Source organism: Podarcis erhardii, assembly GCF_964252035.2.
Source record: "Podarcis erhardii genome assembly, chromosome: 13".
Lineage (NCBI taxonomy): Eukaryota > Metazoa > Chordata > Lepidosauria > Squamata > Lacertidae > Podarcis > Podarcis erhardii.
In genome coordinates, this window is record NC_138502.1 from 3,538,327 (window position 1) to 3,564,949 (window position 26,623).

At 47.3% G+C, this 26,623-nt stretch overlaps 1 protein-coding gene across 2 annotated transcripts; it reads left to right on the plus strand.

Moving 5' to 3' along the window:
- WRAP53 (WD repeat containing antisense to TP53) lies at positions 1–26,008 on the plus strand. 2 transcript variants are annotated; one of them, XM_081835728.1, is made up of 11 exons: positions 1–71; positions 4,755–5,219; positions 7,125–7,223; positions 8,860–8,968; positions 11,748–11,836; positions 13,953–14,043; positions 15,815–15,947; positions 17,784–17,992; positions 19,547–19,650; positions 22,186–22,338; positions 25,057–26,008. In XM_081835728.1, exons 2-11 carry the CDS (start codon positions 4,939–4,941, stop codon positions 25,253–25,255), a joined length of 1,467 nt encoding a protein of 488 aa, XP_081691854.1. In that variant the 5' UTR covers positions 1–71; positions 4,755–4,938; the 3' UTR covers positions 25,256–26,008. The 2 variants fall into 2 exon arrangements, with proteins under 2 accessions (XP_081691854.1, XP_081691855.1); XM_081835729.1 differs by having other exon boundaries at positions 18–167.
- The last annotated feature ends 615 nt before the right edge of the window (positions 26,009–26,623 follow it).

Genomic DNA, 26,623 nt, shown 5'->3' on the forward strand with positions numbered 1-26,623 from the left:
GCGGAGCCGGCGGGGTGTCATGGCCGCCTCCAGTGGCTGCCCATGAGTTGCTGTTGGGGAGCTGCTGGGAGGTAAAGGGGCGCTCCTGTTCTCTGGGCGGGGGGAGATTGGGGGGGGCTTTTTCTGTGCTTTCAGCCCCCACCCTCCAGCCCCTCCCCTTAAAATAGGTAATTTATTTACTTTTATTTATTACGCCTGCACTTTGCGTTTTTATATATATAATTTTTATTAATTTTCCATTTAATAATATACAATCACATCATTATTCTCCACTTTCTGGCTCCCTAGAGCCTCTCGACTTCCTTCCCTCCCGCCTCGTGGCTTCCAAAATTGACCTTTCTATCATAATAATAATAATAATAATAATAATAATAATAATAATTTATTATTTATACCCCGCCCATCTGGCTGAGTTTCCCCAGCCACTCTGGGCGGCTCCCAATCAGTATTAAAAACAATACAGCATTACATATTAAAAACATCCCTGAACAGGGCTGTTTTTAATCATAGCATTTAATACGTTTTCTAATTAAACTCTAATTAATTTTAATTAAACTCGTTACAAGGTACCTCAAGATTTAAATAAACGTGAAAAGAAAGATGATTTCTCATTACAAGGCTTCAGGCAACCCTACTGGTGATGTTAATGACTTACAATGTTCTTTCAAATACTGTATAAATTTCATCCAGTCTTTTTGGAATACTTGATCGTGCTGGTTTCGGATTTTTTTCCCCCGTCATCTTCGCCAGTTCTGCAAAGTCCATCATTTTTGTCTGCTTCTCTCATATTGCACCTGCACTTTGGAACTCACTGCCTGTTGACATCTAGAGTTTGCTGTTCTCTTTTTAAAAAAGCCCAAAACATTCTTGTTTACACAAGGCTGCTTGGAAAGTTGGCGTGAATCTTGATTTCCTTTAATGTTTTCACTTTCTTATGTTTTAAAGTACATCTGTGATCTTTCCTTCCCACAATTTTATTCCTCTTTTTGTGAAGCAATTTGAGGTTTGTTCGTTTCACTTTCTTGGATTGTATCACTTTTCGTGAATGGCTTTGAAGTTTGTTTTCTTTCATTACAATCGATACATCATTATTATTCGTTTCCTTTCAACGCCACTTTCTCTTTTTATGTGTGTGTGGGGGTGAATCTCAGAGCGGTTTGCTAGCCTTTTATATATTAAATTTGTATACCGCCTCAAGGTGGGTCAGAACATTAAAAATACAAAATAAAAACACAAAGCCCACATTAAAAAAATCCATGTAAAACAACCCAGAATAAAACATCACAGAAGAAAGTCAAATATAAAGTAAGCAACATAATTAGCGGAAAACTGAAATATTCTCTTGAAAGATTTCAAAATAAAACATGCAGCATAGTTAACAAAAAAAGTTATCGTAAAAACATTACAAAGGACGTCAAGTACAGAATGCGCATTTAATGCAGCAAAGTTAACAAAAAAAATCATAAATGTTTCAAAAGAAAACATTACTAAAGGAAGTCTAATATAAAATGCACATTTAAAACAGCATATGTAGCAGAAGAATGAAAAACTAATATTATGAATATTGTGAAATAAATAATATTCCAGCTTTTCTGCTCGGAATATGTAGTTCTCCATGTCATTTAATCCCCAACAACAACCCTGCGGGGGGGGGGGTAAGTTAGGAGGAGAGAGGCAGTGCCTCAGTGAGGTGCTTCATGAAGCTGAGTGGGGGAATTTTTTTTTTTTTAAAAAAAAGATATTTATTAAAGTTTTTAAATATAAATGCACAAATAATAATCTTACTTCTGTCACAAACATAGTTTCATCACTTCTTTAGACTCCCTCACGTCTCCCGCTCCCATTTACATCGTTAAAAGTTTTTTCCAAACAAATTATCAACTTGTTTACAAATCTCATGTCCAATCATTCAAATATGATCTAGCAATTCTTCCAAAAAGTTTTATATTTTCTTTAGTCTCACTTATCATCAATTTTTAATTCTAATTTAGTGGTGGCCGATTTTTTATAATCTAGCATCCTTCTTAACATTCAGCCAGATTACAATGTTTTTGTAGATACATCTTAAATTTCTTCCAGTCTTCCTCCATCTTCTCTTCTCCCAGGTCTCGGATTCTGCCAGTCATCTCGGCCAGTTGCATATAGTCCATCAGCTGCATCTGCCACTCTTCCAGTGTGGGTAGATCTTGAGTTTTCCAGTTTTTTGCGATGAGTATCCTTGCTGCCGTTGTTGCATACATAAAGAATGTTCGGTCCTTCTTTAGCACCTTCTGGCCGACAATACCCAGGAGGAAGGCCTCTGGTTTCTTAGTGAAGGTATATTTAAATACCTTTTTCAGCTCATTATATATCATTTCCTAGAAGGCCTTCACCTTAGGGCATGTCCACCAGAGGTGAAAGAATGTTCCTTCATTTTCTTTACATTTCCAACATTTATTATCAGACGAATGGTATATTTTGGCAAGTTTAACTGGGGTCATGTACCATCTATATATCATTTTCATTATATTTTCCTTCAGAGCATTACATGCGGTGAAGTTCAGCCCAGTGGTCCACAACCTTTCCCAATCCTCAAACATAATGTTATGCCCAATGTCCTGCGCCCACTTTATCATAGCCGATTTAACCATTTCGTCTTGTGTATTCCATTTTAACAGCAAGTTATACATTCTAGATAGTACCTTAGTCTTTGGTTCTAACAATTCTGTTTCTAACTTTGATTTCTCCACCTGGAACCCTAACTTTTTGTCATTTTTAAAAACTTCTTTAATCTGAGCGTAATGTAACCAGTCTCGCACCTTATCCTTCATTTTCTCCAAACTCTGCAATTTCCAATTGTCTCCATCTTTTTCCAGTATTTCCCAATATTTTGGCCACTTGGCCTCCATATTGGGTCTTTTTCGGGCCTCTGAGTGGGGGAATTTGAACCCTGGTCTCTCTCCTAGGTCCTAGTTCAGCACTCTTAACAACTAGCCCACCACTGGCTTTCTTTGCAGTTATTATTTACAGCACCCTCAGTGGGCCTGGGGAGCAACAGGAGTACAGGGAGGCTGGTCTCCCCCACCCCCAAGTAGCTTAAATGCTAAAACTTAGCACACGGTGACTTTAAAAAACCTGCGGGAAACTGTTCTGTTCCTTCAATCTTACTGCAGCAATTAAGAGTACAGTGGTGCCCCGCAAGACAAACGCCTCGCAAGACGGAAAACCCGCTAGACGAAAGGGTTTTCCGTTTTGGAGGCGCTTCGCAAAACGAATTTCCCTATGGGCTTGCTTCGCAAGACGAAAATGTCTTGCGAGTTCCTGCGGGTTTTTTTTCCTTTTCCCCCCCTTCTTCTAAGCCGCTAAGCCGCTTATCAGCCGATCCGATAAGCCGCTAAAAGCCGCTAATAGCGCTAAGCCGCTAAGCCGTCAATGGGCTTGCTTCGCAAGACGAAAAAACCGCTAGACGAAGAGAATCGCGGAACGGATTCTTTTCATCTTGCGAGGCACCACTGTACATCTTCCACAATACAGCTATCTGATTCCTGATTTTGATGTTTTTTGTTTGGCTTTATGTGTAAATCTTGTAACCCAATCTGGTATTTTTTCTATGAATAGAGGTATGTGCTAATTCACAGCTAATTCTCCCCTGGTCTCTTCGCTGGCCCACATAGGACTAATCCATCCAGCTAGCCCTGGTGATCATCTAATATTTATTGGATGGATTTCCCCCCTAAATTGATTTTTGAATCCTGAATTTATTATTCACGTTTTATAATGTATTTTATGCTGTTTTTTGTTACACCAATTAAGTGTTTTAAATCTGTGGTTAGCCGCCCTGAACTGGGAAGGACGGGGTATAAATAAAAATTTATTATGATTATTAATTATTATTTTTATCCATAAAATAACAAAAAGCACCTTGAGCTTGGCCCAGCAGCAAATTGATTCCTGAGTGCTAGAAGTCTACTCCCACCCCTCGCCGAAAAAGCTTTCCCCGCCCCCAGATTCATTCCCCTGAGGGCGTGCTTGTGTTTCTCTTAGTCATGAGGTGGGTAAAAAAAAATTAAAATGCCTGGCAGGGCACCTGTGCCAATGGGAAATCCTACTCAACAGTTCCCTTTCATGTGGACTAGCAACTTGATTTTGTTTTTTTACTTTTGAAAAAAAAAGCTGAGACTGGCAGGCTACCGTATTCTGTGGTTGCTGCAGAATACGTTCAGTCCTAATGATGGCTGGAATATTTGGGTATCAGTCTGGGCTATAGCTGTCAACCGTCCCTTATTTGGCGGGACAGTCCCTTATCCCAGCGCTGTGTCCCGCTGCTGTCCCTTATTGATGATGTCCCTTAAATTTCCCGGGTTTCAAAGGAAGCAGCTCCTCTCCCTCCCTCCCAGCCAGGGAGGAGGGAGGCTCCAGCTGTGTTGCTTGGCTGGGTTGCTCACCCAATAAGGAGTCTGAGAACGACTGGGGGGTGGAGCTTGCATGCCTTGTGCCCATCAAATCGGCCGCCTTGCCTGGGGACTCGCCTTTGCTCAGCGCTTCCCAGCGGAGAGGGGACGGGGGTTTTCCTTGCTGCATCCCCTTTGCCGGGTTGCTGCGCTGTGTGAACCACCGCTTGAGGCTTCGTTTGGCTGCTGGTTGACTAAAATCCCTTGTTTTGGCTGCTGATCCCTTATTTTCGAGGCTGCTGGTCCCTTATTTTCAAATCTGTAAGTTGACAGCTATGGTCTGGGCATTCTTATTTATTTTGCAACTTTTTCCTTTCCGTGCAGAATCCTTCCTCCCTCTCGGCAACCTCCACCTCCTTACGCTGGGATGAATGCAGCACCCGGCGCTCTGGTACACTCAAGCTTTCCCTGGTGGTCTGGCTTACATAAACACTGTCCTGTTAGTATTAGTAGTAGCGGTGGTGCCTCTTAGGAGCAGGGCTTAAGGAGACACTCCAAGGTTTGTGTGATGGATGCCAAGCCGCCCCTTGACCATCAGGTTGTTCTGGAGCTGGGGCAGCCAGACGACAGCAAGGTGGACCCTGGGACCATCTCTGGACCTGCGGCGAAGGTGCCAAGGCTAAATGGGAGCCAGGAAGACGAGGGGGCTGCTGCAGAGGCAGTTCCTGGGCCCAAACCCCCGAAGGAAGAACCTGAGATTGGGGACACAGAAGCGCATCACCTCAAGGAAGAAAAGGAGGAAGACGCGATTGATGGAGGAGAAATGTTGGCAGAGGAAGGAGAGTATTAGTGAGTGTCTGGTGCTGCCTTGCAGGCAGATGGGTGGAGGTCCAGCTCAGATGGGTCCTTTGCCCAGTTCAGAAAGGGGAAAGATGATTTTTTAAATTACTGATGTTGAGCTCAAAGTGTCTCACAATAATCACAATAGCTTTATTTTTTTAATGCAGTGGCACTGTGGGTTAGACCACAGAGCCTAGGACTTGCCGATCAGAAGGTCGGCGGCTCAAATCCCCGCGATGGGGTGAGCTCCTGTTGCTTGGTCCCTGCTCCTGCCAACCTAGCAGTTCGAAAGCACATCAAAGTGCAAGTAGATAAATAGGTACCGCTCCGGCGGGAAGGTAAACGGCGTTTCCGTGCGCAGCTCTGGTTCGCCAGAAGCGGCTAAGTCATGCTGCCCACATGACCCGGAAGCTGAACGCCGGCTCCCTCGGCCAATAAACCGAGATGAGCGCTGCAACCCCAGAGTCGGCCACGACTGGACCTAATGGTCAGGGGTCCCTTTACCTTTATACAGTCATACCTCATGTTACATTTGCTTCAGATCGCGCATTTTCAGGTTGCGTCCCGCAGCGACCCGGAAGTACTGGAAAGGGTTACTTCCGGGTTTCGCCGCTTGCGCGTGTGCACACGTGCAAAATGACGTCACACGCATGTGCAGAAGCGGCGAATCACGATGTGCAGACGCGGGTTGTGTTCTTTTCAGGTTGCAAACGGGTCTCCGGAACGGATCCCGTTCGCAACCAGAGGTACCACTGTACTATTAAAGGCAGCATTGGCTAAAAGCACTTAAAGGCATGAACTGCCAGTGTGGCTCATCTCACCAAAATTGCTTAGAAAGGTGCATGCACATTTTGTTTCATAACTTTCTTTGTGGTAGGGTTGGAGTTTTACTTGAAAAAAGAAGTAAACTTAGCCTTTGCTTTCTTGCAGGCATGAGCCCTAGTGCATTTGCTCCTTTTGCACGGTTATAAATTTGGCCGTGCAAATAAAAGCAAGTTCACTTGCATAATCCAAGATCACTTGTCTACTCTTAAGAATTTGCACACTTCAGGCTTGCAGGCTCTCACTCCTTAACATTACAAACAGGTTTGCTTAACTTCAGTTTATTTGGGCTCAGTTAGCCACACCAGTTGTGGTGTTTAACGCACAAGGCCAGAACAATAGCGGCTACTGGGAAACCACAGAAGCCAGTTTCACAGAGCTTTAAGTTACGCAGCTTTAGGACTTCCATCACCTTTACACATGCGTAGAAATTAAGCCGCATGGTAAGCAGAGTCGGAACAGCCTTGTCAGAAGAACAAAAGTAGCGTCGTAGGTACAGCCTTGGGTGAAAACAAGGCCATAGATTCATCTATCAGTGCTAGAAAAATCCCTCACTCATCTTCACAGGCAGGTTGAGACCCTTTCACCATCTTTTCATTCACTGTTCTCTTCAAACTTACTCTTACTGCTTATTCCACTGTGTTTATCAATACTTTGATCCACCACAAATTGCAGGGAGGCTGGATTTCAGAGTTCTCTTTTTGAGGGTGAGGCCCCAGCGTGTCTGAGCGAAGGGGGTGGTCTCCTGTATCCTGTATCCTTCATCATCATCATCATCATTATTATTAATAGGGGTAGAGGTTTGAGATAGGGATTGGACTTAGGGTTAGGGATAGGGTTGTTATTATTATTAGGGATTAGGGAGCAGCCCAGAGTGGCTGGGGAAACCCAGCCAGATGGGTGGGGTATAAATAATAAATTATGATTGTTGTTGTTATTATTATTATTATTGCAGTATTCCTATAGAAGCTCCTGCCTTTCCTTTCGGGCTGGATCCTGGGAGGGGAATAGGATGTTAACAAGCTTTGTAAGGGGGTGGTTGGGTGTTCCTGGCTTAGCACAGTGTGACTTTCCTTTTCCTTCCCCTTCTAGCTTCCCGACCTACGATTTCTCGCAGGCCCCCAAACCTCTGACAGGCTCCTGGGTGGAGTACAGCCACGTACAGGAGAATTTCCTTAAAGGCTGCAAATGGTGAGTGGACTGGAATCGTAGAACTGTAGACTTGGGAGGGACCCCTAGGGTCATCTAGTCCAACCCCCTGAATTACAGCTGAAGAACCCCTGACCGATGGCTGTCCAATCTCTGCTTGAAAACCTCCAAAGTAAGGAGAGTCCACAACGTCCATAGGGAGACCGTTTTCACTGTTGAACAGCTCTCATGGTCAGAAAGTTCTTCCTTGTGTTCGAGTCGGAATTTCCGTTTCTTGCCACCCTGTCTTCTGATTTCCTCGCTTTTGTAAGGAGCAAAAACACGCGCTGCTCCCTTCGCTCTCCGCCTTCGTCACTGGCAAATGTTGAAGCTGAACTATAGTTGTCCAGAATAGTTGGATTTTTGGGACACTCCCACCACGTGTGGAGGTATGTGCCTGTGGAGGTATGTGCCTTCCAAAGCCGCGCGTCACATCTCCAGCTGGGAGAGGGTCGCAGGGCTATTCCTTAGCCCCGCGCACACTCTCCGGGCTGGAGAGATGGCGCGCGGCTAAAGAGGCTGCTTCCAAAGCTGCGCGTCACCTCTCCAGCTGGGGGAGGGTCGCGGGGCTATTCCTTAGCCCTGCGCACACTCTCCGGGTTGGAGAGATGGCGCACGGCTAAAGAGGCTGCTGCCATAGCCACCTGCCACCTCTCCAGCCGGGAGAGGCTGCGTGCAGCTATGGCAATATCCCCACCTCCTGCAAAAGCCCACAGGAGCTGCACACCCTTTAAGGAGCACAAGGCTCCTGTGGGCTTTTCTAGAGGAGGGAGAAGGGACTGACTGGCTGCGTCAGTCCCTTGTCTCTCCTGAGGAAAAGCCGCAAGAGCCGCGCGGAGCTTGTGTGCGGCTTTGGGGAGCTTTTCCTGCCTGCCTGCCTCCTGCATTCGCCCCATAGGACGCACACACATTTCCCCTTCATTTTTGGAGGGGGAAAAGTGCGTCCTATGGGGCGAAAAATACGGTACTTTTAAATGTTTTTTTCCCATTCATTATGAATTATTTCCCAATACCCTTTTACAGGTCCACCACATACAAAAGAACGTTCCCGAGTTTGGGAACTCTTGATGGACAGCAATGGGCCATTCCTTTGGAAGGGGGGGGGCAGGGAAAGATGGGGGTGGGGTAATCATATCTGGGGAGACGGGTTGTATGTTATCTCTTTCCTCTCTTGCTGTATAACTTGGCTTCCTTGATCCTCAAAACGATTGTTTGGTCCCCGTGGCCTATCATAGTCAGGACCATGAATAGGCAAACTAAGGCCCGGGGGCCAGATCCGGCCCAATCGCCTTCTCAATCTGGCCCGCAAACGGTCCGGGAATCAGCGTGTTTTTACATGAGTAGAATGTGTCCTTTTATTTAAAATGCATCTCTGGGTTATTTGTGGGGCCTGCCTGGTGTTTTTACATGAGCAGAATGTGTGCTTTTATTTAAAATGCAACTCTGGGTCATTTGTGGGGCATAGGAATTTGTTCATTTCCCCCACCAAAAAAATATAGTCCGGCCCCCCACAAGATCTGAGGGACAGTGGACCGACCCCCTGCTGAAACAGTTTGCTAACCCGTGGTCTGGACAAACAAGGGAATAAGTTGCCACTCTGCTCAATAACAGTGTGCCCCTTCCCACCTCTCCCCCCCAGGGCTCCTGATGGGACTTGCCTGCTCAGCAACAGTGCTGACAACACCCTGCGGATCTACAACCTCCCTGCTGAGCTGTACGCGGAGGAATGGGGAACCATCTCTGAAATGGTTGGTAGTAGTATGAGCGCCGAGTGTGCGTCTTGTCTGCCTGCCAGCACATGTTTGCGTGGGGAGGGGAAGAGGCAAATTCTCTTGTGGCAGGAATCGGGGGACCTCTGGCCCTCCCAAAGTTGCTGGACTCCCCATCATCCCAAACCATTGGCCATGCTGGGGGGCAGGGCGGTGGCGATGGGGAATTGCAGCCCCAGAAATACCTGGAGGGCTATAGGTGTCAGGAGCTCATCCCTACACTCGAGTAGGACCCTGGCAGAGACACATGCCCGACTGGCATGTTCTCTCCCTCCTGGTCGATCGTTCGGGAGCTTCAAAAGCTTTATTCAGCCCGAACATCACAGCGACCGATGCCAACCAACACCGGCACACTTAGGGATCCACAGAGTCTTTGTATTTTGCGTGACAGGCCTCAGCAACTCAGCATTTTGGCTAATCTAGTTTATTTACATATAAACACACACGGAGCACTGCAACATGGCTCCCTCTCTCTAGCAGGAGACAGCAAAGACCAACAACAACAACAACAATTTATTATTTATACCCCGCCCATCTGGCTGGGTTTCCCCAGCCACTTTGGGCGGCTTCCAACAAAACACTAAAGTACAGTATCCTATTAAACATTAAAAGCTTCCCTAAACAGGGCTGCCTTTAGATGTCTTCTAAAAGTTTGGTAGTTATTTTTCTCTTTGACATCTGGTGGGAGGGCGTTCCACAGGGCGGGCACCACTACCAAGAAGGCCCTCTGCCTGGTTCCCTGTAACTTGGCTTCTCGCAGTGAGGGAACCGCCAGAAGGCCCTCGGAGCCGGACCTCAGTGTCCGGGCAGAACAGTTCCACTTCACAGTAACACAAACATCCTGTTTCCGTCACTTCCCACTTTGTGGAGCTAAAACATATACAGTGGTGCCCCGCAAGACGAATGCCTCGCAAGACGAAAAACTCGCTAGACGAAAGAGTTTTCCGTTTTTGAGGTGCTTCGCAAGACGAATTTCCTTATGGGCTTGCTTTGCAAGACGAAAACGTCTTGCGAGTTCTTGCGAGTCCCCCCCCCTTTTTTTCCTTTTTCTAAGCCGCTAATAGCCGCTAAGCCACTAATGGCCGTGCTTCGCAAGACGGAAAAACCGCTAGACGAAGAGACTCGCGGAACGAATTATTTTTGTCTTGCGAGGCACCACTGTACCGTCATGTGAAAGACAAAAATCCCATGACTGCAATCATGGACCAGGAATTCTAACAGTAGGTTCCACAGTGGGGGCGAGCGGTGAGATTCCAGAGTTTGCCGGCGATGCTAAATGGTTCAGGGTCCTAAAAACGAGATGGGGTTGAGCTCCGAAAGGACCTCTCCAAAGTTAGCAAATGGCGTGGTAAAGGGACATAGGCCGTTCGGTGAGAGCAGGTGCAAAGCGGTGCGTGCAGGGGCAGTCATATTCCTAACATCCATGGGTCTGAACTGGCATGATTGGCTGGGAATGAGGCCTCGGGCAGGTAGCAGATCACTCAATGAAGACATAGACCCAGAACGCAGCAGGGTGGAAGCTGTGAAAATAAGGCAGATTCTGTGACCATGAGGGAAGGAACTGGAAACAAAATTGCTGATAGCGTAAAACTGTTACACAAATTATTATTATTATTATTATTATTATTATTATTATTATTATTATTATTATTAGGAAGTGTGTGGAACAGGTCTCGGTATTTCAATTTCTGGGAATGGAGTTGAGAGATGACCTAACCTGGGGAAAAAACAGTAAAGACCTGATGAAGAGAGCAAAGCAGAGGCTATATTTTCTGAGAATCCTCCGGAAAAACAATCTCTCAAAGGACCTTTTGATGGCATTTTACCATTGTACTGTGGAGAGTGTATTAACTTATGGTCTGTGTGTGTGGTATGGGAGCTTCACGGTCAGGGGGAAAAAACAATGCTGTCCAGGGTTGTAAAGACTGCGGAGAGAATAATTGGGTGCACTCTTCCCACCTTGGATCAAATCTACACTTCCAGGTGCCATAAGAAAGCTTCAGAGATAGCGCAGGGTAGTGCGTACCCTGGAAATGATCTCTCTCAGCTTCTGCCTTCTGGAAGAAGGGACAGAGTTATAAAGACTAGAACTAGCCGCCTGAGAAACAGTTTCTATCCAAATGTGATTTTGCTTTTAAACACAGTGTAAGGTAGTCTCTGTGGGTGTATATTGTATTTAATTGTGGGGTATCAGAGTTTTTAGGGTGTCAACCAGGCTGGGATAGCAGGCTTGTTGGCTTTTGAATGTCTGATATAGATTTTTTCAATTTCGTTGTTCTGCATGGGACAATGACAATAAAGATTATCGTATTATTATTATTATTATTATTATTATTATTAATATACCACCCTTCATCTGAAGATCTCGGGGCGGTTCACAGGATAAAATCTCAGGATAAAAGCACAAGATAAATAGTTAAAACAAAACACTGTGTTTGGAACATGGTTCTGGTCGCCTTGCCTCAAAAAAGGATTTTGTGGAGCTGCGAAAGTTCTCACCGACCTTGCTCTTCCCTAGAGCGCAGAACAGAGGAGGATTCTGGGAAAGACCTTGCATCGCGCTTTCCCAGGCGCGAATCTTCCTTTCTGGGGGATGTCAAAGAGTGGGGGGGGGGCAGCAAAGGCTGGATGGGGGCCAGTCTTCCAGGCTAACGCAGGAAATATTCCTGTGTAGGTGGCAACCTTGGTCGCAATCTCTGCTCCAGACAGGGTGCTCATTTCTCTCTCTCTCTCTCTCTCTCTCTCTCTCTCTCTCCAGAGTCCTGTCTTGCACATGGCCGAAGGAGACACTGTCTACGATTACTGCTGGTTCCCGCTGATGAACTCCTCCGACCCGCAGACTTGTTTGTAAATCCATTTTTCCCCTCTTTTCCCCCCTGCCTTCCTCTTCTTCCCCAGTTGCTGGTGGGAATAAAAAAGAAAGAAAACATTTTGCCAAGTAGCCGGAAGAGGCTCGAGGTTTGAACAGCCCCAGGAGAGGCGTCCGGAAAAGCCAATTGCCGAAATAATTGAACGCTGCCTTAATTTAATTAACTGAATTGAAATTAACCAGCGCCTAATTAGAAAGGTGGGGCTCTGCAAAGGGAGCTGGAATCTGTACGTCCCCTGCCTTGCCCTTGTGGTTTGACAGGTGGGCGGGTAATAATTAGACAGTTTGCACTTATTACAATAAATAATTACTCATCTATAATCTATTAAAATATCAGCAAATCACAATGCATAAAATACCGCAAATCATACAAAAGGATGTAAAAGGATTAAATTTAAGAAACAAACACACACAACTTATAAAATTATTTTCAAAACAATACATAACAAACTATCCCTGAACTCTCCTCTCAACTGCCTCTGCTGTTCTCAAAGTCATGGTCTGGGAAAGGCTCCGGGGGGGGGGGCGGACAAGGCTGGTGGAAGCCATTGGCTGCAGATAGTGGCCCACTCCTCGTCCTGTTCTTGCAGCTGCCAGCTAGATGTCCCAGTGGGAGGCCTCTCTGTATTAGCTGCGGCCAGCAAAATTCTTGCAAGGATCTTAGCAAACCGTCTCTTAACAATATCCGAGTTGACCCTTCCTGAATCCCAAAATGGTTTTCGGCCTTCTAGGGGGACAGTGGATGTGATTTTCACTGCTCGACAGCTCCAAGAAACATGCAGAGAGCAAAACCAACTTCTGTATATGGTGATTATTGATTTGACTAAGGCTTTCGACACTGTAATAATACTAATAATTTATTATTTGTTCCCCAGCCACTCTGGGTGACTTCCAACAAAGATTAAAAATACATTAAAATGTCACACATTAAAAACTTCCCTGAACAAGGCTGTCTTCAGATGTCTTCTAAATGTCAGGTAGTTGTTTATCTCTTTGACATCTGGTGGGAGGGCGTTCCACTGGGCGGACGCCACCACCGAGAAGGCCCTCTGCCTGGTTCCCTGTAACTTGGCTTCTCGCAGTAAGGGAACCACCAGAAGGCCCTCGGAGCTGGACCTCAGTGTCTGGGCTGAATGATGGGGGTGGAGACGCTCCTTCAGGTCTACTGGGCCTTTGAGGCCATTTTGGGCTTTAAAGGTCAGCACCAACACTTTGAATTGTGCTTGGAAACGTACTGGGAGCCAATGTAGGTCTTTCAAGACTGGTGTTATGTGGTCTCAGCGGCCACCCCCAATCACCAGTCTAGCTGCCACATTCTGGATTAGTTGTAGTTTCTCAGTCACCTTCCAAGGTAGCCCCATATAGAGTGCATTGCAGTAGTCCAAGCGGGAGATAACTAGAGCATGCACCACTCTGGCGAGACAGTCTGCGGACAGGGAGGGTCTCATCCTGCATACCAGATGGAGCTGGTAGACAGCTGCCCTGGACATAGAACTGACCTGTGCCTCCATGGACAGCGGTGAGTCCAAAATGACTCCCAGGCTGCGCACCTGGTCCTTCGGGGGCACAGTTGCCCCATTCAGGACCAGGGAGTCCCCCACACCAGCTCCCCCTGTTCCCCAAAAACAGCACTTCTGTCTTGTACTGTAGATTGTAATGCCCTGTGGACTGTCCTCCTGAAAATTGGCTGCCCGGATAAATTTGTGAACCTCATTCGGCTCCCCCATGATAATACGACAGCAGCCATCGCAGATAACAATGGCTCTCAAAGCGAACCATTCACAATGGTATCAGGTGTTAAACCTCCGAGCAGGACCCCCCAGCGCAAGAGCACACTCCCCCCCTCACTATTAATTCAGAAGTATTGCTCCCTCCAGTTGCAGAGGCAGGGCACAGCCGCCATCGCTAGCCCTCTCCACCACGAATTTGCCAGGGCTCATCCAGGGTTTGTCTCTGGCATTTATGCCCAGTTGTGAGGTGGCGCTGGGAAGTGATTAGGGACTGCCTACCCTTTTGCCTGCCCCTTCCTTTCTAGTTCACCCGGCCCCCGGCTGTCCCTCACTGGCCCTCCTTCTGCTTTTCTCCCCCTTGCAGTGTTGCCAGCAGCAGCCGGGACAACCCTATCCACATATGGGATGCTTTCTACGGAGACCTGCGCGCCACCTTTCGACCCTACAATCACCTGGTGAGCATGTGCCCGGGTTGTGGGTGTGTGTGTTGCTGACTTTGCCCAGCACACGTGGTGTGGGCAGTGTGGTAAATTGTGGTCCGAGTGTCAGACTGGGAGTGGCCAGGGTTCAAATCGTCCCACTGGAGCACAAAGCTTGCTGGGTGACCTTGAGCTAGACACTGCCTCTCTCGGCCTCAACTCCCTCGCAGGGTTGTTGTTTAGTCGTTTAGTCGTGTCCGCCTCTCCATGGCCCCCTGGACCAGAGCACGCCAGGCACTCCTGTCTTCCACTGCCTCCCGCAGTTTGGTCAAACTCATGCTGGTAGCTTCCAGAACACTGTCCCACCATCTCGTCCTCTGTTGTCCCCTTCTCCTTAGGCCCTCCATCTTTCCCAACATCAGGGTCTTTTCCAGGGAGTCTTCTCTTCTCATAAGGTGGCCAAAGTCTTGGAGCCTCTGCTTCAGGATCTGTCCTTCCAGTGAGCACTCAGGGCTGATTTCCTTCAGAATGGAGAGGTTTGATCTTCTTGCAGTCCATGGGACTCTCAAGAGTCTCCTCCAGCACCAGAATTCAAAAGCATCCATTCTTTGGCAATCAGCCTTCTTTATGGTCCAGCTCTCACTTCCATATATAACTGCTGGGAAAACCATGGCTTTAACTATACGGACCTTTGTTGGCAAGGTGATGTCTCTGCTTTTTAAGATGCTGTCTAGGTTTGTCATTGCTTTTCTCCCACAATTTTATGGATACGTGGTCTCGTTAGATAGTAAAATCCAAGTTAAATTGCTGTTTTAGGGGTTGCTTTTAAAAGTCTGGAACGGATTAATCCATTTTGCGGATTAAGTTTGAGAACCAAGGTACCGCAGTACACCACTTGGAACTGGGTCCAGGTCCCCCTGCAAAGATGGTTTGGCATCTCCCTTCTCCCTTCCGGGGGTAGCAGTAGCAAAGCAAAACAGGGAGGAGACGGTAGCCAAAGTTTAGCCTTCTTTGCAGTTGCCGGCTGCATTGGCACCTCTGAACATGACACAATCCCACGGCCTAGGACCCTCATACCTACAGGACCGCCTCTCCCAGTATGTCCCACAGAGGACCTTAAGGTCCATAAATAGCAACACCCTAGAGGCCCTGGGCCCTAAGGAAGTCAGATTAGCCTCAACCAGAGGCAGGGCCTTTTCAACACTGGCTCCGGGCTGGTGGAACGCTCTGTCTCATGAGACCAGGGCACTGCGGGATCTGATTTCGTTCCGCAGGGCCTGTAAGAGTTGTTCCACCCGGCCCTTGGCTTGGAATCCACTTGATCCCCTCCCCCTTTCCTTTCTCATTCTGTGTTGGAACTCCTATTTGGGGACTTCCCTGGCTTTTTTCTGGCCCACGTAGGACCAGTCTGGATAATTAGCCTTGGTGAAGACTTGACGTTTTCATCCCCAAAAAAGTTTTTGATTTGAGTTCCACTGAAAGGAGGCTGCATTTTAATGTTGTATTTTAATCTTGTTTTTTAAGCTGTATTCTAATTCAGTGTTTCCCAACCTTGTGCCTCCAGCTGTTTTTGGACTACAATTCCCATCATCCCTTGCCACTGGTCTTGCTAGTCAGGGATGATGGGAGTTGTAGTTCAAAAACAGCTGGAGGCACAAGGTTGGGAAACACAATTAATTGTTTTTATATTTGGTGTTAGCCGCCCTGAGCCCGGTCTTGGCTGGGGAGGGCGGGGTATAAATAAAAATTATTATTATTACTATTCTTCTGGAGTTGGTTCCCGCTGACCCTCCCATTTTCTCGCCAGGATGAGCTGACGGCTGCCCACTCCTTGTGCTTTACCCCGGACGGCTCGCAGCTCTTCTGTGGCTTCGACAAGATTGTGAGGGTGTTTGACACGTCGCGGCCCGGACGCATGTGCGAAAACAGGCCCACCCTCGGTGAGTCGGCCTCAGATCCGTCCAGGGAGTTTCTGGGTGAGGCAACATCTCCCCTTATCAGGTGCTTTGGGGCTGAGAGACCCGTTGGTGTGTCTCGATGGGGCCAGGAGCAAAACAGTGGAGGCAGGGATCTGGGCAGTGTGGTGTCGTGGTCAGAGAGTTTGGACTATGACCCATGAGACCAGAGTTCAAATTTCCCTCGACCCATAAAGATCTCTGCCCTTGTCAGCCTTGCCAACCTCGCTTGGCTGTCGTTGGGATTAAATGAGGAGGGGGTGTACCATGAACTCCTTCGAAGAAAGAAGTTGGGATACTAATCAACAGCAGCCAGTCATAACCTTAGAAAGGTAAAGGGACCGTTAGGTCCAGTTGTGGACGAATCTGGGGTTGCGGCGCTTATCTCGCTTTACTGGCCGAGGGAGCCGGCGTACAGCTTCCGGGTCCTGTGGCCAGCACAACTAAGCCGCTTGTGGCGAACCAGAGCAGCGCACGGAAACGCCGTTTACCTTCCCACCGGAGCGGTACCTATTTATCTACTAGTAATGGCGTGCTTTCGAACTGCTAGGTTGGCAGGAGCAGGGGCTGAGCAACGGGAGCTCACCCCGTCGCGGGGATTTGAACCGCCGACCTTCTGATCGGCAAGTCCTAGGCTCTGTGGTTTAACCCACAGCGCCACCCGCGTCCCTCATAAGCTTAGAAACCTTGGCTCAGATCAGATGTGTGTCTTTTTAAATGAGGTAAACGGCTGTTGCACCGGTTTGGGAAGCCTAACAATTGCGTGTTGGTGTTGTTATAAGAAAAAAACTGCTCCCTTTCCCTTATGGGGTATTCTGGAGCCCATACAGAGCCCTTAAGTGGGTTCCCTATCGGTCAGAGAAAATAACAGACACCAGCCAGAGTAAATTGAGAAGCAAAGCAGCTAGTAAGCCTGATCTTTATTAAACTGTTGCAACAGGGTCCCCCACTCACTGCGTGCAGGAGGGAGGAGAGAACCCAGAACAAGCTTCTATATAGACTTTTGAAATTGCCCACCCTGTAGCCCAAGACCACCCCCCAAAGCATCATACATACATCACAGAAGGAGGCGGTCTACAGCACAAATCCTGTCTGCCAGGAGACCTGATAATGGTCACTGATTGCATTGCCTGGGCAGCCTGGCTGTTGTTTTGTGATGGTTAATACTTTGGTTCCTGACTCCAGGTCACAGGCTCTCCCTATTCCTACACGAATACGCCCTTAAGACAGGATTTGCAGGCGAGAAATACATTGAGAAATACATTGAGGTCAATTTGGGAGAGTCAAAATGGCTTCAGGATTGTTCTCCTGTACTATTTCAGACACGTGGTTTATATACTTACGTATGCGTTTGCCTTGTACATTTATGAACATTTATATTTGAGACCTCAGAATTCTTATAACAGTGTTGATGCGCCTCCTCTGGAAAGTTGTCCCATAACCTTGGGGGCAGTTGCAGAAAAGGCCCTGCTGCGTCCTGCATCTGTCCTGAGCACAAGAGCAGCCTGTTGGATCAGGCCGACGGCTCACCTAGTCCCGGCATCCTGTTCTCGCAGTGCGACCAGCCTGTGGGAACCCCAATGAGCAGGATCCGAGCGCAGAGCCCCTTCCCGCCCCAGTAACCAGCATTCAGAAACATCTCTGCCTCCGACCGTGAAGGCTAGCAGCCCTCGATAGCCCTCTTTGAATTTGTCCAGTCCTCTTTTGAAACCATCTAAGCCGGCGGCCACCGCTGTTTCCTGTGGGAAGGAGTTCCGCAGGTTACCGCTGCGCAAAGAAGCCCTTTCTCTCCTCTAACCTCTCCCCTCTCCGGTCCCCCAGTGAAGAAGCAGGGCCAGAGCGGGATTATTTCCTGCATTGCCTTCAGCCCGACGCAGCCCATCTATGCCTGCACCTCGTACTCCAAGACGGTGGGCCTCTACTCCCAAGCGGAGGGCGACCCCCTCACCATGCTGCACGGGCACCAGGGGGGTGTCACCCACGCCCTCTTCTCCCTGGACGGCTTCCACCTCTTCACCGGGGGGCGCAAGGTGAGAGCTTACCTGTGGAGGGGAAGCTGAGGGCTGGGCGCAGGAGAGAGGGGCATTGTGGGCCTGGCCCTTAAGAACCCATTGAGTCCACCATCCTGTTCTCACAGTGACTAATAGCAATAATAATAATAATAATAATAATAATAATAATAATAATAATAATAATTTATTACTTGTAACCCCGTCCATCTGGCCAGGCTTCCCCAGCTACTCTGAGCTGCTCCCAACAGGATATTAAAAACACAATACAGTGGTACCTCGGGTTAAGAACTTAATTCGTTCTGGAGGTCTGTTCTTAACCTGAGGTACCACTTTAGGTAATGGGGCCTCCCGCTGCCGCTGCCACACGATTTCTGTTCTCATCCTGAGGTAAAGTTCTTAACCTGAGGTAACTTATTTCTGGGTTAGTGGAGTCTGTAACCTGAAGCGTCTGTAACCTGAGGTACCACTGTAATAATAATAAATTTTATTTATACCCCGCCCTCCCCGGCCAGAGCCAGGTTCAGGCAGCTAACACCAGTTAAATTACAATAAAAACATAATGGGGGGGGCAGGACTCAATTTAAAATACAGGTTAAAATGCAATTTAAAATGCAGCCTCATTTTAAAAGTAGCCCATAAATCAGTCCTCTCATAATTTGCCTAATCCTCTTAAAGCCATCCGGGTTGGCCGTCCTGTGGGAGCGAGTTCCGCAGCTTAACACCCGCGCAAAATGCTTCATAATAATAATAATAATATTTTTTTATTATTTATATCCCTCCCTTCCTAGTTAAAAAACCGGGCTCAGGGCGGCTAACAACAAATTTAAAACACTTTAAAACACTTAATTATAAAAACAGCATAAAATACAGTATAAAAGCATGAATGACAATAAAATTCAAAAATCAATTAGATAATCCCCAGGGCTAGCTGGCTGAATTGGTCCTACTTGGGCCAGCGAGGAGGCCAGGGGAGAATTAGCTGTGGGTAATCTTCATAAAAGTGGAGGGGGGAGGCAAGAGAAGGGAAATAAAAGATCAGGCTGAATTCAAATTAAAGGCTAGGCAGAATAACTCGTGTCTTACAGGCCCTGCGGAAGGAGGTTAAATCCTGCAGGGCCCTGGTCTCCTGGGACAGAGCATTCCACCAGGTCGGAGCTACCACCGAGAAGGCCCTGGCCCTGGTGGAGGATAGTCTGACTTCCCGGGACCCCTAAACTATGGTTATTCATGGACCTTAAGGTCCTCTGTGGGGCAGACCAGGAGAGGCTATCCCATAGATACGAGGGCCCTAAGCCACAACCTTCATTCGCCCAATCTTCGGTTATTTCTGTGGACTTTATCCTCACTTTCCTGGGAATATGTGGGGGAACCGGAGCAAGACTTCAGGTTCCCCCATCTCCCTCGAAGTCTGGGGCAGCATTCCCCAACCTCCCAAGCTGTTTTTGCCTATTGGTCCCATCAGCCCCAACCAGCACAGACCAAAACCAGCTGGAGGGGCACCAGTTTGGGGAAGGCCGGCCTGGGGGAAGCGGCCTATGATGGGCCTGTGCTATTATTGCCTTTATTTTCCAGGACACTGAGATCCTCTGCTGGGACCTTCGACAGCCAGGCGAGGTCCTGTTTTCTGTGTCCCGGACAGTTGCCACCAACCAGAGGCTCTATTTTGACTTAGATCCGTGAGTCCGCCCTCTCCCCTTACAAGATGATATCCTTTTCTTTGTTTATTTATTTTTGTTTAAATAATACAGGAAACAGCAACAACAACAACAAAAAAGAAAGAAAGAAAGAAAAGATTGAAAACAATCCAAAACCATTGAAAACAAATATTACACACTTATCACATAATATCCACCTGCCACAATTCGACTTCTTTGAATCTCTGTTTCCACCTTTATCTTTGCATCCTCCAAATGTATCATTCTTTGTATTTCTTTTATCTCTTTTCTTTCCCAATTCATAGATATACTTTACATTTTTATTCTAGGCATATCTTTCTTAGAACAATATTTTAACATATAATCTTTGAAACATTTCCCTTTTTTTAATTTTTGATTTGACTGATATCTTATGATTGAGCTTAGCTTTGCCAGTTCTAAATATTCATTTCATTTGTAAATCCACTCCTTTTTTGAGGGCAAGATTTGAGATTCCCATTTAGAAGCAATCGCTACCCTGGCTGCCGTAGTTGCAAATAGAAAAATTCCTTTTCCCTCCACTTGCGGTATATCTTTCCCTATCAAGCCTAGGAGATATGCCTCTCGTCTTTTTAACAATTGGGATTTTCAACATTTTCTTTAATTCCTCATGTATTACTCCCCAAATTTCTTAATCTCCTCACAACCCCACCACATACGTATTGTTGTTCCTGCTTCTTTGCCACATCTCCAGCAGAGGTTGGATTTCAGTTTATAGATTTTGGCCCGCTTAACTGGTGTAAAATACCACCTGTGGAACGTTTTAACAAAATTCTCTTTAACTTGAAGTCATGGGTTCGAGTCCTACCCACCAGAGTGGGAGAAAACAAGCTTGCTCCCCCTTCCATGTGGCAGCCGTTCAGATATTTGAAGTTGATTGTCCTATTTCCTCTCAGTCTCCTCTATTTCAGGTTAAACATGCCCAGCTCCTTCAACCGTTCCTCATCAGCCTCGGTTTCCAGACCCTTTATTTTCTCGGCCGCCTTCCTCTGCACACCTTCCCACTCGTAAACACCCTTCTTAACGGGGATAATTTTCCTTTTGCTTCTAGCCACCTTTCCTGGAGTTGCTGGCCAGATGCAAGTTTTCAAAAACATGCACCCAGGCTACAAGGAAAGGGCCCTAGAAGGAGACCCCTGGGTTCAGCCCCTTCTGGGATCAGGTGGGGCTTCCCGGTGCCCTTTGGGGACACCCCCAGGCCTGTCCCACCAACTTCGTCTCCCCGGGACCACCTTGCAGCTTGGCCCGCGGTGCTTTAAGCAGCTGGTCCCTTACCTTTCCCGCCCCGATCTGGCCACAGTGATCCGTGCAACAGTCACCTCCAGGTTTGACTATTGTAATTTGCTCTACGCGGGGCTGCCCTTGAAGCTGTCCCAGAAACTCCAGCGGGTGCAGAATGCAGCAGCGAGGCTCCTCATGGGGTCTCTGCCATGGGAGCATATTCACCCAGTGCTTTACCAGTTGCACTGGATCCCGGTGGAGTATAGGGTCAGGTTTAAGGTGCTGGTTTTGACCTTTAAAGCCCTTTGTGGCTTAAAAGGTAAAGGGACCCCTGATCATTAGGTCCAGTCGTGGCCGACTCTGGGGTTGCGGCGCTCATCTCGCTTTATTGGCCGAAGGAGCCGGCGTACAGCTTCCAGGTCATGTGGCCAGCAGGACTAAGCCGCTTCTGGCAAACCAGAGCAGCGCACAAAACACCGTTTACCTTCCCACCGGAGCGGTACCTATTTATCTACTTGCACTTTGAGGTGCTTTCGAACTGCTAGGTTGGCAGGAGCAGGGACCGAGCAACGGGAGCTCTCACCGTCATAGAGATTCGAACCGCCGACCTTCTGATCGGCAAGCCCTAGGCTCTGTGGTTTAACCGACAGCGCCACCCGGTCCCTTTTGTGGCTTAGGGGCTTTGTATTTACGGGACCGCCTCTCCTGGTCTGCCCCGCAGAGGACCTTAAGGTCCATGAATAATCATAGTTTAGAGATCCCATACCCTAAGGAAGTCAGATTATCCTCCACCAGGGCCAGGGCCTTCTCAGTGATGGCTCCAACCTGGTGGAATGCTCTGTCCCAGGAGACCAGGGCCCTGCAGGATTTAACTTCCTTCCGCAGGGCCTGTAAGACAGAACTATTCTGCCTGGCTTTTAATTTGAATCCAGCCTGATCTTTCATTCCCCTTCCCTTCCCTTCCCTTCCCTCCCCTTCCCCTTTTTATGAAGATTACCCGCTCTGGGATCCCACAGCTAATTCTCCCCTGGTTTCCTCGCTGGCCCAAACAGGACTAACTTAGCCAGCTAGCCCTGGTGATCATCTAATGTTTATTGGATGGATTTCCCCCCTAAATTGATTTTTGAATTCTGAATTTATCGTTATTCACGTTTCATACTGTATTTTATGCTGTTTTTTTGTTGTTGTATCACTTAAGTGTTTTAAATTTGTTGTTAGCCGCCCTGAGCCCGGTTTTATGAAGGGCGGGGTATAAATAAAAATCTATTATTATTATTTATTATTTTTCCTCCGCAGGAGTGGGAGGTTTCTCCTGAGCGGTGACACAGAAGGACTGGTCAGCGTCTGGGACACGGCTCAGGCCCCCAACAGCAGCAGCAACCTGGCCCACCCCCTTCTGGAGCCCACCTTGCAGTTCCAGGCTCTGAGCGACTGCGTCAACGGGATCAGGTACTTATTGTGGGGGGGGGTGTTGAGTCCCTGCCCTTAATTCGGAGGTGGAAACGGGGTTTCAGGACCCCTGAGGGTTGGGGTTATTGCAGATATTTGAAGATGGCCCTCATCTCTCCTCTCGGTCTCCTCTTCCCCAGGCTAAGCATGCCCAAATCCGTCGTCGCCATTCCTCCTGAGGCCTGTTGAGGGACTGGCACTGAGGGTGGGTGGGTGGCACTCCCCTCACCCTAACTTGCCCACCCAATGTCAGGTGAAGAGGGAGACAGTGTAGATGTAGAACAGTGATCTGCAGAAATTCCAGCGGGTGCAGAATGCCGCGGCGGGGCTCCTTACGGGGTCCTTGCCGCAGGATCACATTCACCCGGTGCTTTGCCAACTGCACTGGCTTCCGGTGGAGTACAGGGTCAGGTTTAAGGTGCTAGTTTTGACCTTTAAAGCCCTATGCGGCCTAGAACCCACGTACCTACGGGACCGCCTCTCCTGGTACGCCCCGCGGAGGACCTTACGGTGTTCAAACAAAAACATCTTGGAGGTCCCATGCCGCAAGGTGGTTAGATTGGTCTCAACTAAGGCCAGGGCCTTTTCAGTACTGGCCCCGACTTGGTGGAACGCTCTGTCCCAAGAGACCAGGACCCTGCGGGACTTGACATCTTTCCGCAGGGCCTGCAAGACAGAGCTGTTCCGCCTGGCCTTTGGTTTGGACTCAGTCTGATCCTTATGTTTCCCTCCCCTTATGGTTTTGATCTATGGGCTATTATTAAAATAAGGCTGCATTTTAAATTGTATTTTTAACTTGCATTTTAAATTGTCCCCCACCCCCATTATGGTTTTATTGTAATTTTACTGGTGTTAGCCGCCCTGAGCCCAGCTCTGGCCAGGGAGGGCAGGGTATAAATAAAAATATTATTATTATTATTATTATTATTATTATTATTATTATTCAGAGGCTGCAGAGGGAAGAAGCTGGGAAATATTGGGAGGGGAGCAGGAGGAAGAAGGAGAAGAATCACCAGGGGAGAGACAGCTGACAGAGGGTGTCTTTAGAAAGCATTCCAGATCCCTCCCTTCTCCCAGAACCAGGCGGGCATTGAGAGTAGGAGAACAGAACCTTTATGCACATATGGTGGGACTGTGCGAAGATAAGAGAATTTTGGCATATAATATACAATGAATTCAAAAATATCTTAATAATAATAATAATAATAATAATAATAATAATAATGGGATATAACATAGAAATGGATGATTGGCAAAGAATATGGAATGAAAACCTGAAGTTTACAGCATGTGTCACATTGAAAGAAAATGTTATGAAGATGGTATATAGGTGGTATATGACACCAGTAAAATTAGCAAAAATGTACAAAACTTGTAACAAATGTTGGAGATGTAAGGAGAAAGAAGGTACATTCATGCATATGTGGTGGGATTGTAAGAAAGTAAGGGGGTTCTGGGAGATGATATATAATGAACTAAAGAAAATGCTAAAATATAGCTTTGTTAAGAAACCAGAAACCTTTCTGCTGGGAATAACAAGAATGGACATAAATAGGAGAGACTGTAAACGTTTTCAGTATGCAATCACCGCAGCAAGAACATTGTTGGCCCAAAAATGGAAACAAGAAGAAGTACCGACTTTGGAAGAATGGAGGACAAAATTAACAGACTATGCAGAACTGGATAAATTAACTGGGAAAATCAGATTCCAAAAGGATCACAGGTTTTTTGAGGACTGGGGAAAATTTACGGAGTATTTGAAAACTGTATGTGAGGACTGTACAACGCTAGTGTGCTTTAAAGAAGCTTTGTGAAAATACAAGGAATATTGCTAGAAAGCAAATAAGGACAGAAATATAGTATTTAATGGCAATATTAAAATTAAGGAATGTGAAGATAGGATTTGAACAACGAATGATTGTCAGAGAAGTTGAGGGAGGTCCAATAAGCTAAAATATGTGATGTGCAAATTGATATGATTGGAGTTTTTTATGGAAAAATTTTTTAATAAAAAATTTATATAAAATAATAATAATAATAATAATAATAATAATAATAATAATAATAATAATAATTTATTATTTGTAACCCGCCCATCTGGCTGCGTTTCCCAAGCCACTCTGGGCGGCTTCCAACAAAGATTAAAAATATATTAAAATGTCACACATTAAAAACTTCCCTGAACAGGGCTGCCTTCAGATGTCTTCTAAATGTCAGGTAGTTGTTTATCTCTTTGATATCTGACGGGAGGGCGTTCCACAGGGCAGGCGCCACCACCGAGAAGGCCCTCTGCCTGGTTCCCTGTAGCTTTGCTTCTCGCAATGAGGGAATAAAATACCATAGTGAGAACTTCTTGTTTTCCCAGCCGCGAGGGAGGGGGATCGGACACTGAGAACCAGACCAAGGGTCTTCTGGCAGTTCCCTCATTGCGAGAAGTGAGGTTACAGGAATCCAGACAGAGGGCCTTCTCAGTCAAGGAAGTAAGCAGCTATCTTCTCTTTAAAAGACATCTGAAGACAGCCCTGTTTAGGGAAGTTTTTAATATTTAATGCTGTATAACACTTGATTGGAAGCCGCCCAGAGTGGCTGGGGAAACTCAGCCAGATGGGCGGGGTATAAATAATATATTGTTGTTGTTGTTGTTGTTGTTGTTGTTGTTGTTGTTGTTAGGTTCCCTGAAGCCTGACCCCCCCCTGACTTTCTGCCTCCTTCTCTTAGCCTCCACCCCAGCCTTCCCCTTCTGGCCACGGCTTCTGGCCAGCGCAAATTCCCTGACCTGTGGGATAGCGAAGACGACGACCAGGAGAAAGGGAGAAGGCCATCCGCTCGCCACCAAGACCGCGGTGACAACTCTCTCCAGCTCTGGTGGTGCTCCCCGGGCACCGGGGCGGAGGAGAAGCCCCAGGCCCACCCGTAGCCTCGGGCCCCTTCCTCGTGCCTGCTGGGGTTTGCCAGGGGGCCCAACGCTTCATACTGCCACGGGGCCGCGAGGGTGCGGGACCTCTGGCGTGCCACAGGTGCCCTCGGCCCCTGAACGTTGCCGTGTTTATATGTTTCTACGCGTGGCACTTTTGTACCAAAGAGAGAACGTGTGTTGTGCGAGGGGACGTTTGAAAACAGTGTGTTTTTTGAGAGGACGGAGCTGGGTGTTGCCGTAGGGACTGGATTTTCTGCATGCTCCATGCTCTGAAGGAGAGATGTTGGGTCAGGGCAGAATTGTCACTGTGCCTCTGTGGGTCGGAGGCACGAGGGTAAGGAATCTCTCCTGTCTCAAAAAAAACAACATTTTCCTTCTCTCGCCCGGCTAGCGGAAAGATTTTGGTTCATCTGTTTGTCGATCTGAGTCTTGTGCTAGGGAACTCTGTGTGTGTGTGTGTGTGTGTGTGTGTGTGTGTGTGTGTGTGTGTGTTTGCTTTTTTTATATAAGGGGAGAATAATTGCTTCTTTTGGGATTTTTCCATTGTCCCCCACTTTTCTGTGCTATGTAAATAGTTTTCCACCCCTTGCCCAACGGGTGGGCCGTGGTGCTGATTCGCTTGGGGGAGGGCAGGGCTGTTGTGGTGGGTTTCGTGAATGTTCGTCACCAGTTGCTGTTTCCTGGCGAAAGAATACGTTCTCTTGTTGGCAATTAAGTGATGCAGGTGATTAATAAAAGTTTATGATGATCGTAGCTCTTGTTTTTCCTTAGTCTTCTCCTTTCTAGAGGGGGAGGGTGTTGGTGCGAATTTCGACGCATGATTACGAAAAGATGTAGAGGAGGTCTGTTTCTGTGCATGTGCGGCGCGGTTTAGTGCTTTTGCGCATGCACGCACGGCGAAACCCGGAAAAATACTTTCGGGTTTGCCATGTACATATCCCGAAGGATACGTAACCGGAGGTGAACACAACTAGAGGTACCGCTGTACTTTAAAAGGTCTAAGACTTTTCCTGCCTGTTTTCCTGAAATTAGGATTTTTAATAATTTTTTAATCTTAAAAACAGAGAACCTTGTTTCGTGCAAACATCAGCTGTAAAAATGTATGTTAGTCCTGCAAGGTAAGTTAATGCAGAGAACTTGAGGTGTATTTTTAAATACAGGCTTTCAAGTTGCATGGGTTTCTGTTGGGGTGGGGAGAATTTGGGGCTTGTGATCGTTGCAAATTTTGGCCCTCACTTTTACATGGAAATAGGTCAAACAAGGGGTGAAGTTTGAAGCTTCTTGTTGTTCAGTTGTTTAGTGGTGTCCGCCTCTTTGTGACCCCCTGGACCAGAGCACGCCAGGCACTCCTGTCTTCCACTGCCTCCC

Coding starts and splice junctions, on each gene's coding strand:
- WRAP53 (XM_081835728.1), top strand. CDS start 4,939: ATGGATGCCAAGCCGCCCCTTGACCATCAGGTTGTTCTGGAGCTGGGG. Junction 5,220..7,124: donor GCAGAGGAAGGAGAGTATTA/GTGAGTGTCTGG, acceptor TTCCCCTTCTAG/CTTCCCGACCTACGATTTCT. Junction 19,651..22,185: donor CTCTATTTTGACTTAGATCC/GTGAGTCCGCCC, acceptor TTTCCTCCGCAG/GAGTGGGAGGTTTCTCCTGA.